Below are 14,224 nucleotides of genomic sequence, written 5' to 3'. Positions count from 1 at the left end.
AGTATAATAATATTGTTAATAATATTTGATCGTATAACCACCCATTTTACTTAATAAATGATAAATGAAAAAGTTTTATGCAATCAAATTAACAAATTTTATTAATTAATTTTAAAAATTTAAGTGACTTGTTATAATAAGTTATGTTAAATTCTCTCAACATCACAAAAAAGAGATGGAACCCTATTATTCTAATGTCATGAAATGTTTGCTTGTTAGAATTTGATCAAAATCACATAAATCAAAAATTTATTGTTTGTAAATGTTTAAATTTCTATATGAAAATGTGTTTTTAGAACTTTAATAACTTTTATTATAATGTCGGAATATGTGGTTGTTCATTTTGAAGATGAACAAGATAATTCTGTGGAAGCAATTCCCATATCTTGGCTGCAGGATGGAAACAAATTTGGATATTGGCCACCTTTTAGGTCAACAGGACGAATCAAAAGTGCAATCAAAAATGCAACAGAACCAGTTGTTGGAATGTGGAAACTTTGTCGTTTGCGAGTACTCCACAAATATGGTAATAATCAAATAAAACTATATAAATGATTATAGTTGAAAAGAAAAATGACTAAAATAATTGATATACTGTATATTCTAAATATATACAGTATATCAATACACTTCAGTCATTTTTGTTTTCATAATTATAAATCACCAAATTTAGACTATTTATATAAATAGTCTGAATATAGAGATTCCCCAATATTAATTTTGTTAAAAATAGATGTTAGTTAATGATTATTAGTATTTCAGGGTGTGCTATAGAATGACTACTCAGTGGCTGGTAGGAATGTTTTAATTGACTATTTGAATTTGCCAAAATTAGTTCCTGGTGGTCAACATTGACCACCAGGAACTTATAAAATAAATTAAGTTTTTTAATTTATTACACTGTCCAATTAATGAATTGATCATCTATTACTGACAGCCAGTAAAAAAGTGACTTTTCTTTTAAAATTTCACAGTTTTTTATTTAGAAGTGATAAAACATTTTTTTACTGTTTAGGCACTCTAGAAGCAGCTCGAAAACACACAAAATCTGCAGAGTGTCAGTCAAACTTGGATTCGGATAAAGAGAAAAAAAGTCGAAAGCAAAAAGCAAAGAGACAGCACAATTCTGATGTTGAAAACCTTGAGTATCTAACAGAGATGGAACAACAGCTTCAAGAGCAATATGATGAGCGAAGATTGCCCTTAATTCCTACTTTTCCTAAAGGTATTTTGGAAAACATTCATGGTAGAGTGGTATTAGCATAGTTAAGAAATTGTATTATCTGTTGTGATTTTGTATAATGCATTGTTGACAACTTGAGGATTAATTGTTTTAATCGATCTATAGTTGTTTTAGGAAACAAATCTGGCAAGAGCATGACCCAAGACACCAAGATTTCTAGCATACAAAATACAACCGACAAAAAGAAACAAGAAAAGTTAGGATTACTGGAATCAGGTATGTATATTTAATAAAATTTCTGTTCTTTTTTGTTTACAATTCTCTTGCCTAGTTTATTTCTATGTAATTCTTATGGCTCTAAACAGTCAAATATAGTTAAGATTTATATATATAAATAAAATTACTATTAATAAGACAGCTTTTTAGGCTTAAAAATTTGTCTTTATATAATCTATTGATCAGCTCCAACATAGGAACTGCAATAAACAGTTGATTTGTTATGACAGAAAATACCTTTTCAAGATATTACAAGATAAAAATACTTTTTTAAAAATACAACTTTTTAATGTTTAATGTACTTTTAGTTAGTACTGTGAGTGACCAACGTCATAAAAATTTGCTTATGCCGAGAATGACACCTGGTTTATCAATGTTGCAAGGTAAATTAATTTTATTTTTATATACTTTTAAGTTGTAAATAATATAATGCAAAATGTTTTACTTGTTGTGAAATGTTTTTGTGAATTCATTATGTGCTTTCAAGAAGAGGAAACTGATCATACACCATTCATCAAAGTGAACACATCATTGCAATCAGAAACTGGCAACAACCAAGGTATTTAATTTATACTGCGCAGTGAGCTGTTTTCAGCATTTAAAAACATTGGTAATGTTATTTTGTTGTCACTCAGTGTTTGTCTTATTGAATTCAGTGTTTACTGTGTAGGATAAGATTTAGTAAAAATATTTAACAACTTAAACGACTTTGTTCATTTTAAATGTAATCTTTTTCAGGCGATCTTCCAACCTTACTTCATTCAATGTTTGCTCGTCTCACAAAGATTGAACAAAAATTAGATACATGTCTTATGCAGCAGAAAATGATACTGAAGGTTGTTGGCTCATCAGAGGTTGCTGTTGCATTACCTGACAATATATCATTGCCATTGCATTCCATTGTGCAATTAGAACATCTTGAGCAGGTTCTGCTAGAAAAACCTTCATTGGATGCATTGGTATAATTAATTTAGATAATATTTTTATTGCAGATTTTTATCTGGTTTTAATGGGTCTATTATAAAAAATATAAAACTTTCCAGATTATGCATCTTGGTCAGATCGGTGGACGAACTGTTGCAGAAACAGTGAGAAATGTGCTCTCTGAATTGATGGCTACAGAAGTGGCTCAACAAATAAACTTTGAAGGTCGAGGTGGGCAAAAGCAAGGAATCAAAACCATGAAAATATTATCTGCAATTTACGGTTGGTGATCAATAAATGTTGTTAATTATGTTGTGTATGGCCATTTAGTTATAACTAGCAAAATTTACTTATGCATGTTTCATTAAATCTACAGTACATGTAATGAAACATGTAAATTTTGTTAAGTTACGAAGATTTAAACCATAACGTATTAGACCTCACATAAGGTTTTAACTTTTAGTTAACACGAGTATGCTCTATGAATAATAGATAATACAAAATAGAATACCATGAAATTTACCATGAAAAATTCATTCATTTTTTTTTTTTTTTTAATGATTGCACAACCAGTGACTTTTTAATTACTTTAAAACCAAATTTTCATCTATTTTTTTTTAGGGCTGCTGTGTACATTATATTAAATGTTTAATTTTTTTTTTATGGTTAGGTGCAGTTCAGCATAATCCATACACAAAAAATGCTACGAAAATGGAAGTAAACGAATACGTGAAGTCGTGGCTTCGTAATTCGTGCGATCGCAAAAAGTCAGACGGATCAGGAGGGCGCAAACGTCGTAGTCTTGACAGTTCAACAAACAAACGTTTGAGGATTGTTTCAGCATCCCATTCACAACTTCAGGAAAAAGACGGTGATGCAGATGACGACGATAATTAATGTACAACAGTTTATATTATCTAATATACGTATCATTTTATTACATATTTTTTATTCTCTACCTTGAAAAGGCATTTTGATACCTTAAAGTAATTTACCTTAAATGAATTCATCCACGCTTGATCGTGATACCATTCAAAAGGTATTTCCATCAAGTCGGTTTGCATTTGATTGAAGCAATTTAAATGGCTCTAATCAAATGTCGATTGCAACTTAAATAGGTTTTATAATACATTAAATAATAACAAATAAAAGTAATTTTATTTTAACACTGGCGGAACTAACTATGTACTAAGTACAAAAAGCGTTTGTAATTCATTGGCCCTAATAAAATATATAATCGGATATATGCTGGCTAAACAGCGTCGAGCCAATGTGAGTGGGCCAATGCATGCCCGGCGGTCATCACGGAATTGGCCCACCGTTGGTTGCCAACGGTGGGCCAACGTTACGATAAGCATTGGCCAAACGTTGGGCCAACGATGGTGTGTTAGCTGGGTATTTCCAGGAATAGGGTCACCACCTTTGCATGGTTGTGTTCTTCATGCAAATGTATGTATAAGTTCGTATTCAGTTTATAGTGCGTTTTATCGTCAAAATGCACTTGTGTTTCTGATTGAAATTGTCGCAACACTTTTGTCATGTGGTTGAATAGTATAAAGCTAGATATTAGAAGTAACATAGCAAAAGCTATAAGGATTAGGGCCAACGCACAATGAGTCCGAATTGCGAAAAAGTGGCCAAAACTTTTTTCCGATTTTTTTTTTAACAGAAATTGAACTTTGTGCAATCTTTTTACTTTAAACAGATGTAAACTGTATTTAAACTCAATATAGAGTCGTTTTCTGTAAAGAAAATTTATAGCTTTGTTTTCATAAAATATTAATTGCAAAGAGTGCATCTAGAAGATTATACAGGTGTTTTTTCTTTGTTGTTGATTAAATATGAAAAGATTAGAACTTATAAGCGTAATTCAAGAAGTTGGTGTTAATCATGCGAATTTGCAAGCCGTTTTAGAAACTGAAGCAAAAAATAAATTGCTAACCAATGAAGAACTGTCTGATGCAGAACTCTCAGAAAAAATTAGACTTTTTATTTATAAATTTCGGGTTAAATATGCAAAGCATAATCGTAATTTTAAAAGATTAGTTAAACAAGAAGTGGCCTGGTTAGAGGGTGAGTTGTTTCAGAATCAAAATACTAAACTTGATTCAACTTTAAAAACTGGACGACCAGAAAAAGAATGGATAGAGTGTTCATTAAGAACAAAAAGGAGGAAAGTTTCAAGGTAGTTTCTAGTTTAGAATTGCTATTTTTGTTTTTAAAAGTCACTGATTAAATACATAATTTTTAATAAAAATATACACCCACAGTTCCACACTTGTGTGGTTAAGGCAGTTTTCCATAGTATCAATTTTTGAAATTATCATAATGGAAATAGTTTATCAAATAATGATGTTGTTTATTTTTATTTTAGTTTGGCTAAAACTCATACAACTGAAGAATTAGCAGAAGCTGCTGTTGTACGTGCAAAATCAAGTCCTGGAAAATCTGATTTGGGAAAAAATGTTAAAATGTTTTCTGAAGATCTACCAGGCCAAACTTACCAATATGATAATTATCAGCCAATTATGATGTCTGCTGATCAAGCTTTATCACTTAAAATTCAATGTGATTTGAGTGATTTACAATACCAGATTATTCGAAACTCATCTCTGATGCAAAATGCTGACATTTATCCCCCATTAAAAGCAATCCTAAAATCAAAAGCAGATTGTTATCCAGAGGGTTTGCATATTACAGAAACGTCTGCGAAGTGTAGTTTGCAGAACATGGTTAACCATACCTTGCTTCGAATTTTGAAACTAAATTCTGAGCAGCTTCAAAATTTAGATGAAACAGTTACACATGGAGTATTCAATTTGAAATGTGGCATGGATGGTGCATCTTCACAAAGTATTTATAATCAAAGGTTTGATGATACTGATCTTACTACTGGAGTGCAGAATGAACAGTCAGTATTTCAAACTGCAATAGTTCCTTTGAAATTAAAAATTGGGGGTTCAAACATCTGGAATAATCCTAAACCATCCAGCCCTCATTTTTGTAGACCTCTTGAACTACAATACCTAAAGGAAACAAATGAACTCATTGCAGCAGAAGAAATAAATCTTAGAAAACAAATCGAAAATCTGCAAGACTATATTTTAGATCTAGATCTTCTCAGTAGTAAAAAGCACTGTTCCATAAAAATTAAAACTGTTGTTGACTTGACTATGTTGGATGGCAAGTCAGTAAATGCTATCATGTTTTCGAATTCATCACAATCGTGCAATATTTGTTTTGCAAAACCGAGTGAGATGAACAATCTAGTAAAAATCAGAATGTTTACTCCAAATAAAAAATCTCTTACTATGGGACTATCTACTTTACATTGTTGGATTAGACTTTTTGAGTATGTGCTACACTTAGGATATAAAATCAAAATTAAAAAGTATCAGGCTAGATCAAAAGAACATAAGCTTTCTGTTATTGAGCAAAAAAATAAAATTCAGAATAGGTTTAGAAGCGAGCTCAGCCTTGTTGTCGATATGCCAAAGCATGGCTATGGTTCCTCAAACACAGGTAACACAGCCAGAAGAGCATTTGACAATGCAGATACTTTTGCAGACATTACAGGAGTTGATGTTAAAATAATTGTTAGATTGAGAAATATAATGAAGGCTGTGTGCAGTGGATACCACCTTGATTTGGGGGCCTTCAAAAAATATTGTTTAGCTACTTCTGAAATAATAATTAAAAAATATAACTGGTACATAATGCCACCTACAGTACACAAGCTATTAGAGCATGGTTATCAAATTTCTGATTGCTTTGAACTCCCAATAGGTATTTACTCAGAAGAGGCACAGGAAGCACAAAACAAATACATTTGAAATGCAAGACTAAACCATACATGTAAAATTTCTAGAAAAAATGCAATGGAAAACCAATATCATTATCTGCTGTTACGTAGTGATCCAATAGTATCATCATTCATCTTCAAAAAAACTAAATCTATTAGTGCTGTTAACTTAGATTCTGAAGTTTTAAACCTTTTGCTTGATGAACAATAAATATTTTTTAAAAATAATTTTTACTATATTACTAAATGTTGCAAATATTGGTTTATACATGTGTGTATGTGTGTATATATATTTGAGATCTTTTAAGGTATATATATAAACTTTAAAAGATCTCAAGTTATAAAAATGCTGAAATGAAGTCTTGCATTTGTTGTTCTCACCCCTCCCCCCCGGGCTTTTTCTAATGTCTTTTTTTGAAACAATTGACATAAAACCAAAATGGAGCAAATTCGAGCAGCTAAAAAATTATTTGTTTTATACCCAATACGTTCATAATAATGTGATAGAAATTTAGGAGGAGTGAAAAGTGGACATTTTAAGCTTTATCACTTTTTGTAACCGGGGAAATACATATTTTAAAAATTTTTCTCCTTTCTTCAAAAACCCAAAATCTAAAGCTAAAAAATCGAGTTATTACTTCTTTTTTGATTAAAACCATATTAACAATAATATATGAAAATGAAATTTTAAAAAAGTTTACAAATGTTGTATAATAATATAAAAATTGTCTTATTTAAAAAAATACAAAAATTCGTGAATTATTTTGGAAATTTTTATTTTATTTTTTAAGCGCAATAAATCACTCCCAAAACATATAAAGGACGTATTAAAAATTCTGCAAAATATTTTTTTCAGCTATTGGGTAAATATTCTTTCTAAATTATAAAAAATATTTATATATTGGAATACTTTTAAAAAACGACTTTTGGCCACATTTTTGAGATTTGGATTCATAGTGCAACGTGATCCTTCGTTTTGTTATTGTGATACCAAACCATTTTTGTTGTAGTGTGGCGAGTTTTGGAAATCGCATCGTATTTGGTAGACCCTCCATTTCGCATGATTGATTTTGAATGGTTAGAGTAGTTTCTCCTAAATCGAGTTTTACCTTCATTTGTATCAGTGTTGGTAGTCCTAATATTAGATCATGTAATACATTTGGTGCTACCACAACTTTCGTATTGAATACTTGATCAGCAATTTGAACTGTGATATTATCTTCTCTTGTGATTGGTATTTTGTGGTTAGATGCTGATATGAGGTGGGTTCTGTTGTCACTTTTAGAATTTAAAGGGTAATCTTGATGCTTTATTTTAAAATAGAGGTCTGCATTAATAACTGACACTATGGAGCCGGTATCAATTAGGGCTTTTATCTGATGTTGTGTTGATGTCATTTGGATGGTTACAATCGTCTGTAAGGCGTCATTGCGATTACCATCCTTCAAACTTATTTCTGAGATTGCCATTAATCTACTATCTTTTACATCCTTTTGTTCCACGTCCACGTAACATACTTTACGTGTTTCCTTCAAAGCTGTTTCTTCTTTGGGGGATATTGAAATTGGGTTGATTTAATTAGCTGTTTGGGGTGTATGTTGATTTACTGTGTTATTAAGTGAAGACTGAATGGGGTCCGATACTGGTTTGGGAATACAAAGTCTAATAAGACTAGCTTTGTTCGTATAAAAGATAAAACATATTAAACTTAACAGCAATGTCCACTTTATTGCACCACCTATTCCTCCCAATATGTTATGAAAGAAACTGCCTAGGCCAGTTGTAGAATATTTTACGGCAATACCAGACGCTTGAATAATGTTAGTTACTGCTGAACCAAAACTTCCAACAACTTTCTCATCTAAATCTCTTACTCCATTTAATTCATTGTGTGGTGAAGAACCGATAGTCTTTATTATTGAACTGCTCCCTTTTGCAAGAGACTCAATTGTAGAGCCTAATGCTCTTCCGATACCAACTAAAACGTTTCCATCACCTTGTTCTACCTGGAGTTCTTTGATTTCTTGAATAGCATCATGAACATAAGTGAAAATTTTTAGCATGGCATATGGTTCTAACACATGAGGCGATTTGGTTAACATCTTTTCGTTAAATCCCTTAATTTTCTTTAAGTGGTTTTCTTTCGTTTCATTGATAGTGTTTGAGTTCAATGTCACAGCAGAAACCGTTCCGTCTGCGGTAATGACATGGTATTTATTGTTTACATCTTTTAGGTATGTAATTGAAGGCCTACTTTTACATGGTATATTCGGACTGAATTTAACCGCGTGACAGTCGATTACCCGTAAAAACCGAGTGGTGTTGTCATAAGTTATCGATATAGGAAAATCAGCATAGCAAGTTTCATTAGTTTTTCGATCAAGATGCAGTTTATATTTGTATATTCTATGGCACTCCTCGAGTTGTAGGGCATCTCCTACTGTATGTACCAGAACTCCAGCCTCTGGTTGGATCCACCTTGACGCGGTGTTTGGGAATGTAGAGATCATCCAGTGTTGAAGTTTAGATATTTCTTTTTGTAAGAAGCAAATTCTTTCTCATTCCCTAACCATGATTTGTTTTTGATGAATAATTGTCTGCGCTATATGTGGCTCTAGAAGAGGAGCAATAACTGTGTCCGCGACGAACCTGGCGTATTCTCTAGCTGCGTCGTTCAAGAACTGTAGAGGGTCTTGTGAATTTTCGTTGTTGTTGTGAAGGATAAGGCCGTTATCTAGTTGGATAATTTTATCTTGGCTATCAAGTGATTGTTGGATTGCCCCACCAGCTTGTAAACTTAAATTAAAACGTATTCGCCTGCTTGTTGTACGGTATGTAATCCGAGGGAATGCATTTCTTCGTAGTCATGGTGAGGGTCTTCCCACACAATAACTTTTAAGGAGTTCTTGATGTAGCAAATTCCTGCTTTGAAAGTTTGATCTATGGTGGAGGGGCATTCTGTGTCAGTGACATGTTGTTCAATGTGGCTTGAATTACCTAGTAATTGGGCGGGAAATCGGCGAATTTCAAACAGATCTTGGGTTAGTATATTTGTCTTAAATATTTGGCAATTGTATTCCTCAGAAATTTTACTTTTCCATTGACCTTCTTCAATTTCAAAAATTAACGGTTGTTGAATATTTACGATTTCGGTTGGGGTGGGTAGATCGTCTTTTATTTTGTTGTTGCTGTTGTACGATGCGTGAAAAATATGTCTTACACTTTCGATCGGCTAATGTTCTCTTATCTTTATTAATGAAGTTATAAGAATTTGATTATACACCATGGCAAGGTAAAGCTCATGTGGGACTCGTATTTCATCATCTTTACGAGATCTCACACTAGAAACGAATATATTTTCATGATTACATGTTAAAGTTACTTTATAATGGGTACAAAGGTAGATAGGGAACTTAGAAACGGTTGGGGAGTGACGAAACACCTCTGCTGTATAAGTTTTTAATTCGTAATCTTCTTTATTCATTTAATGTTCGCAGTTTTTTATTGTGGGGTATTCGTAAATTCCCATATGCGTGGTTTTAGCGCAGTCATATACCGGCCCAATGTCAATACTTAGAATATGTGGAGCTATTAATGTGAAAAACACGAATATTTGCGTTAGTAAATAATTAACACTACATTTTCTTCGTCTATGAGAGATTTGGTTAAAAGTTGTTAACAAACAATTTCGGGGTAAACTGTCTGCTGAGGTTCCAATGTCTTTATGAGGTACCTGGAGCTGTTCAAAATAAATTCGTACCAGTTCTGGACTGAGGTTGTTTTCTGGCTCCCAAGTATTGTTTGTTTCGTCATAATCTTTCCATTTTATGAGGAACTCTCTCTTCCCTCTTCGTGTTCTGTGGTTTCGTATTCCGTTTACTTGAAATATGTTATATTCATTTGGTTCATGCCAATTCTTCTTTTATGTATTTGTAGGGGGAACTAGGGATCTAGTTATTTCCTCGTCTTTTTTATGGTTTTGGTTTTGAAATCTTTCCGCGTTGTTAGGTTCTTCTTTTAATGTTTGGGAATTCATTTGTGGATTTTGAACACTTTCTTGTTCTGAGAGGTTCTGATCTGCTGTAATATTCTTAATGGGTTCGTGGAACTTCTTAAGTCTGTTTGAGTGAATGACTGTTGGTCCCTTACTTCCATCGATTTTTTTGGATTTTAAAGTTGACTGCTGAAAGCTTTTCTAAGATTATATACGGTCCTCGCCACTGTTTCTGTAGTTTAGGAGATAGTCCTTTTTTTCTTTCTTTACTGTGAACCAATACTTTATCACCTTTTTGGAATGTGGTTTCTTTTGTCGATCTATCATAATAAAACTTATTTTGTAATTGTGCTTTTTGTAGATTTCTTCGTACAATGTCATGGGCTAATTGAATTCTGGTTGTTAAAAGGTTTCTGAATTCTGTGATCGTGCGGGGAAGGTCTTTTTGAGTATATAACGTAACATCGGGTGGTAATCTAGGTTCTCTCCCGAATTGCAGAAAGTAGGGCGATTCTCCACGCGAGCTGTTAATAGAAGTTCTATATGCGAATAAAGCGGCATTGATGTGAAGGTCTCAGTCTTTTTGGTGGTCGCTAACGTACATGGAAAGTGTTTTTACTAAGGTTTCATTGAATCTTTCCACCATTCCGTCACATTCGGTGTTTATTTTCTTAGTATTTATCATACCGCATAGTTCACTAATCAATTTTGAGAGGAAGTTGGTACCTCTATCTGTTAAGAATGTTCGTGGAGCTCCATCTCAGGACCATATTATCTAGTAACAATTGCGCTATAATAATAGCGTCAGTAGTAGCTGTTGCGAAAGCTTCTGGCCAGGCTGTCAATCTATCTTGGAAAGCAACTATATACTTATTTCCGGAAATAGTAACTGGAAATGGTCCTATAACGTCACAAGCGACTTGATCCCAAGGTTCTCCTGCTGGTATGGGTTGCAGAGGGGCTTTATATTGAGGAGTTCTTCCTTTGCTTTTAGAGCATCCTGTACAGCTTTGAATCCATTTTTCTGTCTCTGAATACATTAGTGGCCAAAAATACCTTTTCCTCAGTTTGTCAATCGTTTTGACTAAACCAAAATGTCCTGATATCGCGTGACCCAGAATAGAATGTCGTTTCTGAATTTCGGTAGTATTTATAGCTGTTTATAAATCCCTTCAGTAGATTTCTTGCTTGGTTCATATATGTGATAGAGTATATCATGTTCGCCGAGTAAATATTGGTTGATGTCAATTAGTAGTCGCGCGGCTTCTTTTTTGTTGTCAGGGATAATCTTTTGTTTAAGTAATTTATCTTGTGTAATAATTCGAGGTCTAATCTTTGTTGGCGTTTAACTTCCTCTTTTTCTGATGTTATTTCATTTTTTATTATAAATTGTTTTGTTCCTCCGATTAAATCTTCTTTAATTATAGATTCTATTTGTCTGATGTCATTAGGGAGTTAATCATGTGATATGGGATTGACACCCAACTCTTCCCTCGCTGAGTTATGCTTATTCAATGAACATAAGAATAGGTCACTATTTTCTGATTGATTATTGTCGAAGTATTTGCGTCGAGACAGGGCGTCAGCGTTGTTGTTTAATTTACCAGATTTATATTCAATATCATAATCGTACGCCTGTAAGAGTAAGGCCCACCTCGTTACTTTTCCTGTTGGTTCTTTTGTGTTCAAAATGTAATTTAGCCGTTTATGGTCGGTGACAATGGTGAACCTGTTGTTGTGAAGATATGCATGACACTTCTTTACTGCAACCACTATTGCTAGCGCTTCCCTCTCGGTTACAGATGTCTTCTGTTCTCTTGCAGAAAATTGTCTTCCTCCATAAAGTACAGGGCGTTCGATTCCATAGAGTCTTTGGCTGAGTGTAAACCCTAAACCGGTGGCACTTGCATCCGTAGTTAGAATAAACCTCCGTGTAAAATCTGGATATGCCAGGAGAGGTTTCTCAACAAGTTTCTGTTTTAGTGTGCTAAACGCTTCTTGACAATGGTGATCCCAGTTAAATTTGACACCTACTCTGGTTAGATTATATAGAGGGGCGGCTATCTTGCTAAAATTGTGAATAAATCTTCTATAATAGCTTACTAAACCTAAAAAGGATCGTGTTTCTTTAGCATTCGATGGTCTGGGGTAGTCTTGTACTGCTGATAGATTTTCGTTTTTAGGTTGTATGCCATCTCTATTTACTATGTGGCCTAGAAATGCAGACGATTCTTTTGCAAAGATGCATTTACTAGTTTTTAATTTTAGATTTGCTCCTTGTAGTTTCTTAGATATTTCTCAAAACTAGGAGAAAATATGATGATGTCGTCAATGTAAATAAGACAAAATTTCCAGAGTTCTTCTTGAAGAATGTGTTCCGTTAGTCTTTGGAAAGTGCTCGGTGCGTTGCACAATCCAAACGGCATAACGTTACATTCATATAGGCCGCGATGTGAAATAAAAGCCGTTTTTTCTTTACAGGCTTCTTCCATTTCTATTTGCCAGTATCCACTCATTAGGTCTAAAGTGGTAAAGAATTGTGCGCCATTTAGACTGTCTAAAATGTCATCAATCCTTGGAAGGAGGTAAGAATCCTTTATGGTTACGGAGTTAACATCTCTAAAGCCTAACCTCTCCATTTGGTTTTGGCACAATAATGACGGGGGCTGCCCACGGGCTGACGGACTTCCTAATGACATTAGCATTAATCATTTTATCTATTTCTTTATCGATTTCTTGCCGCTGTTTTGGGGATACTCTGTAGGCTCTTTTTCAAATGGGTGCGGCGCGTCCAGTATTTATAACATGCTTTATTAGGTGAGTACATCCTAACATATTTTGTGAATTTGCAAATATATCACAGTGCCTTCCTACTAGTTCCGAAATATCTCTGAAGTGTTCTTCAGTTAAGTTTAAATGACCTGACCTGTACAGTTCTACGGAATTATTGTCTTGTAAGATAACATTAATAAAATGATGTTGGTTTTTTTCTTCTATAATATGTTCATCTGAAGACACACTATATATTTTACCTAAGACTGTATCGGTTTCTAATTCAAAAGATTCGTTGGTGGGGTTTGAGACCATTGCAGCTACGGCTCTGTTGTCTCCCGATAAGAGTGTGGGCTGCAACACTAGGTTTTCTTTTAAGAATAGTTCTTTACTTGGTTTAAAGTAGTAATCATCATTCGTTGAAAAGTCATATGGGACGTTTAGGATTGTTGTTGAAAGGGGTTGCAATCTTTTCCTTTTGGTTGTAACAACCTCGTTGTATTCGTCCGTTTCTTCTTCCTACTGAGCTGATCTGTTTTAATCGAGTTTATGTTTTGTTCTAGTGTTAAATTTTTGTTTTTAAAATCAATCACCCCGTTATATTCGGTGAGAAAACCTTTTCCTAAGATTACATCATAGTTTAAATTGTCTATAACATATGTTTTAAATGGGTAAACTATCTGTCGTATCTCAAAATTAAGCGTCAGCATTTCTTGTATGAGATAGTGCATCTCCGTTGGCGGATGTGACTATTTGTAGGTCACTTGGGTGTAACGTGCGACGTTTCTTCTTGTTTGAAGTGAGTAGTGTGGAATAAAAATTATAGCTTGTGGCCGTTATTGCAGCGCCAGTGTCCACTAGTAACTTCTTCCACTGATCGTCTACTTTTCCCCATATACTTAAATTAGATGGCTGTGATATGTCTTGGTTGTCTTGTATCTGATTGATAATTTGCTTCAATGCTGGAGCTTGAGGCAATTCTATGGGAATGAGGGGTTTATCCATCACACTCTTGACTGGAATAGGAATAGATGGGGATTCATAAGTTTGGTTTATTTGGACATTTCCTTCTATTTGTATAGTAGTTGGTGAAGGCTCACTATTATAGCAATTTAAGACATTATTCTTTTCAGGACCTAATGGGTGTCTATTTGTAACTATTTGTGAATCTTTTTGATCATTTCCGCGAAGGCTAATTGGGTTAGTTTTATTCTCTAGAAGTCCTTGGATTGGGTTAGAGATTTTTATCGGAATATCGTTAATTAACTTGCAA

At 33.7% G+C, this 14,224-nt stretch overlaps 2 protein-coding genes, 1 long non-coding RNA gene and 1 pseudogene across 6 annotated transcripts; 2 read left to right on the top strand and 2 right to left on the bottom strand.

Moving 5' to 3' along the window:
• The first annotated feature begins 149 nt into the window (after positions 1-149).
• LOC149888073 (uncharacterized) lies at positions 150-3,323 on the top strand. Of its 4 annotated transcripts, none has more exons than XM_090086950.1 (8): positions 150-526; positions 1,016-1,225; positions 1,349-1,459; positions 1,768-1,842; positions 1,947-2,018; positions 2,198-2,385; positions 2,503-2,665; positions 3,054-3,323. In XM_090086950.1, exons 1-8 carry the CDS (start codon positions 319-321, stop codon positions 3,278-3,280), a joined length of 1,254 nt encoding a protein of 417 aa, XP_089943076.1. In that variant the 5' UTR covers positions 150-318; the 3' UTR covers positions 3,281-3,323. The 4 variants fall into 4 exon arrangements, with proteins under 4 accessions (XP_089943076.1, XP_089943074.1, XP_089943075.1 ...); XM_090086948.1 differs by having other exon boundaries at positions 154-526; positions 2,198-2,418; XM_090086949.1 differs by having other exon boundaries at positions 156-526; positions 1,358-1,459; positions 2,198-2,418.
• On the bottom strand, positions 3,316-5,263 carry LOC149888072 (uncharacterized). Its single transcript, XR_016452394.1, has 2 exons — positions 5,127-5,263; positions 3,316-5,037 (listed from the first exon to the last, which is right to left on the bottom strand). It is a non-coding gene; the product is annotated as an uncharacterized LOC149888072 (long non-coding RNA).
• On the top strand, positions 4,225-6,216 carry LOC149888071 (uncharacterized). Its single transcript, XM_090086947.1, has 2 exons — positions 4,225-4,568; positions 4,758-6,216. Exons 1-2 carry the CDS (start codon positions 4,225-4,227, stop codon positions 6,214-6,216), a joined length of 1,803 nt encoding a protein of 600 aa, XP_089943073.1.
• A 1,136-nt stretch (positions 6,217-7,352) lies between these two features.
• On the bottom strand, positions 7,353-12,818 carry LOC149888070 (uncharacterized; annotated as a pseudogene).
• Positions 12,819-14,224: the final 1,406 nt, after the last annotated feature.

This window comes from Hydra viridissima, unplaced genomic scaffold, assembly GCF_058129835.1.
Source record: "Hydra viridissima isolate aposymbiotic clone 2 unplaced genomic scaffold, HvirCarnegie_v1 scaffold_5, whole genome shotgun sequence".
NCBI classification, from domain to species: Eukaryota; Metazoa; Cnidaria; class Hydrozoa; order Anthoathecata; family Hydridae; genus Hydra; species Hydra viridissima.
The sequence above is the reverse complement of the archived record's forward strand: the minus strand, read 5'-3'. Positions and strand labels throughout refer to the sequence as shown.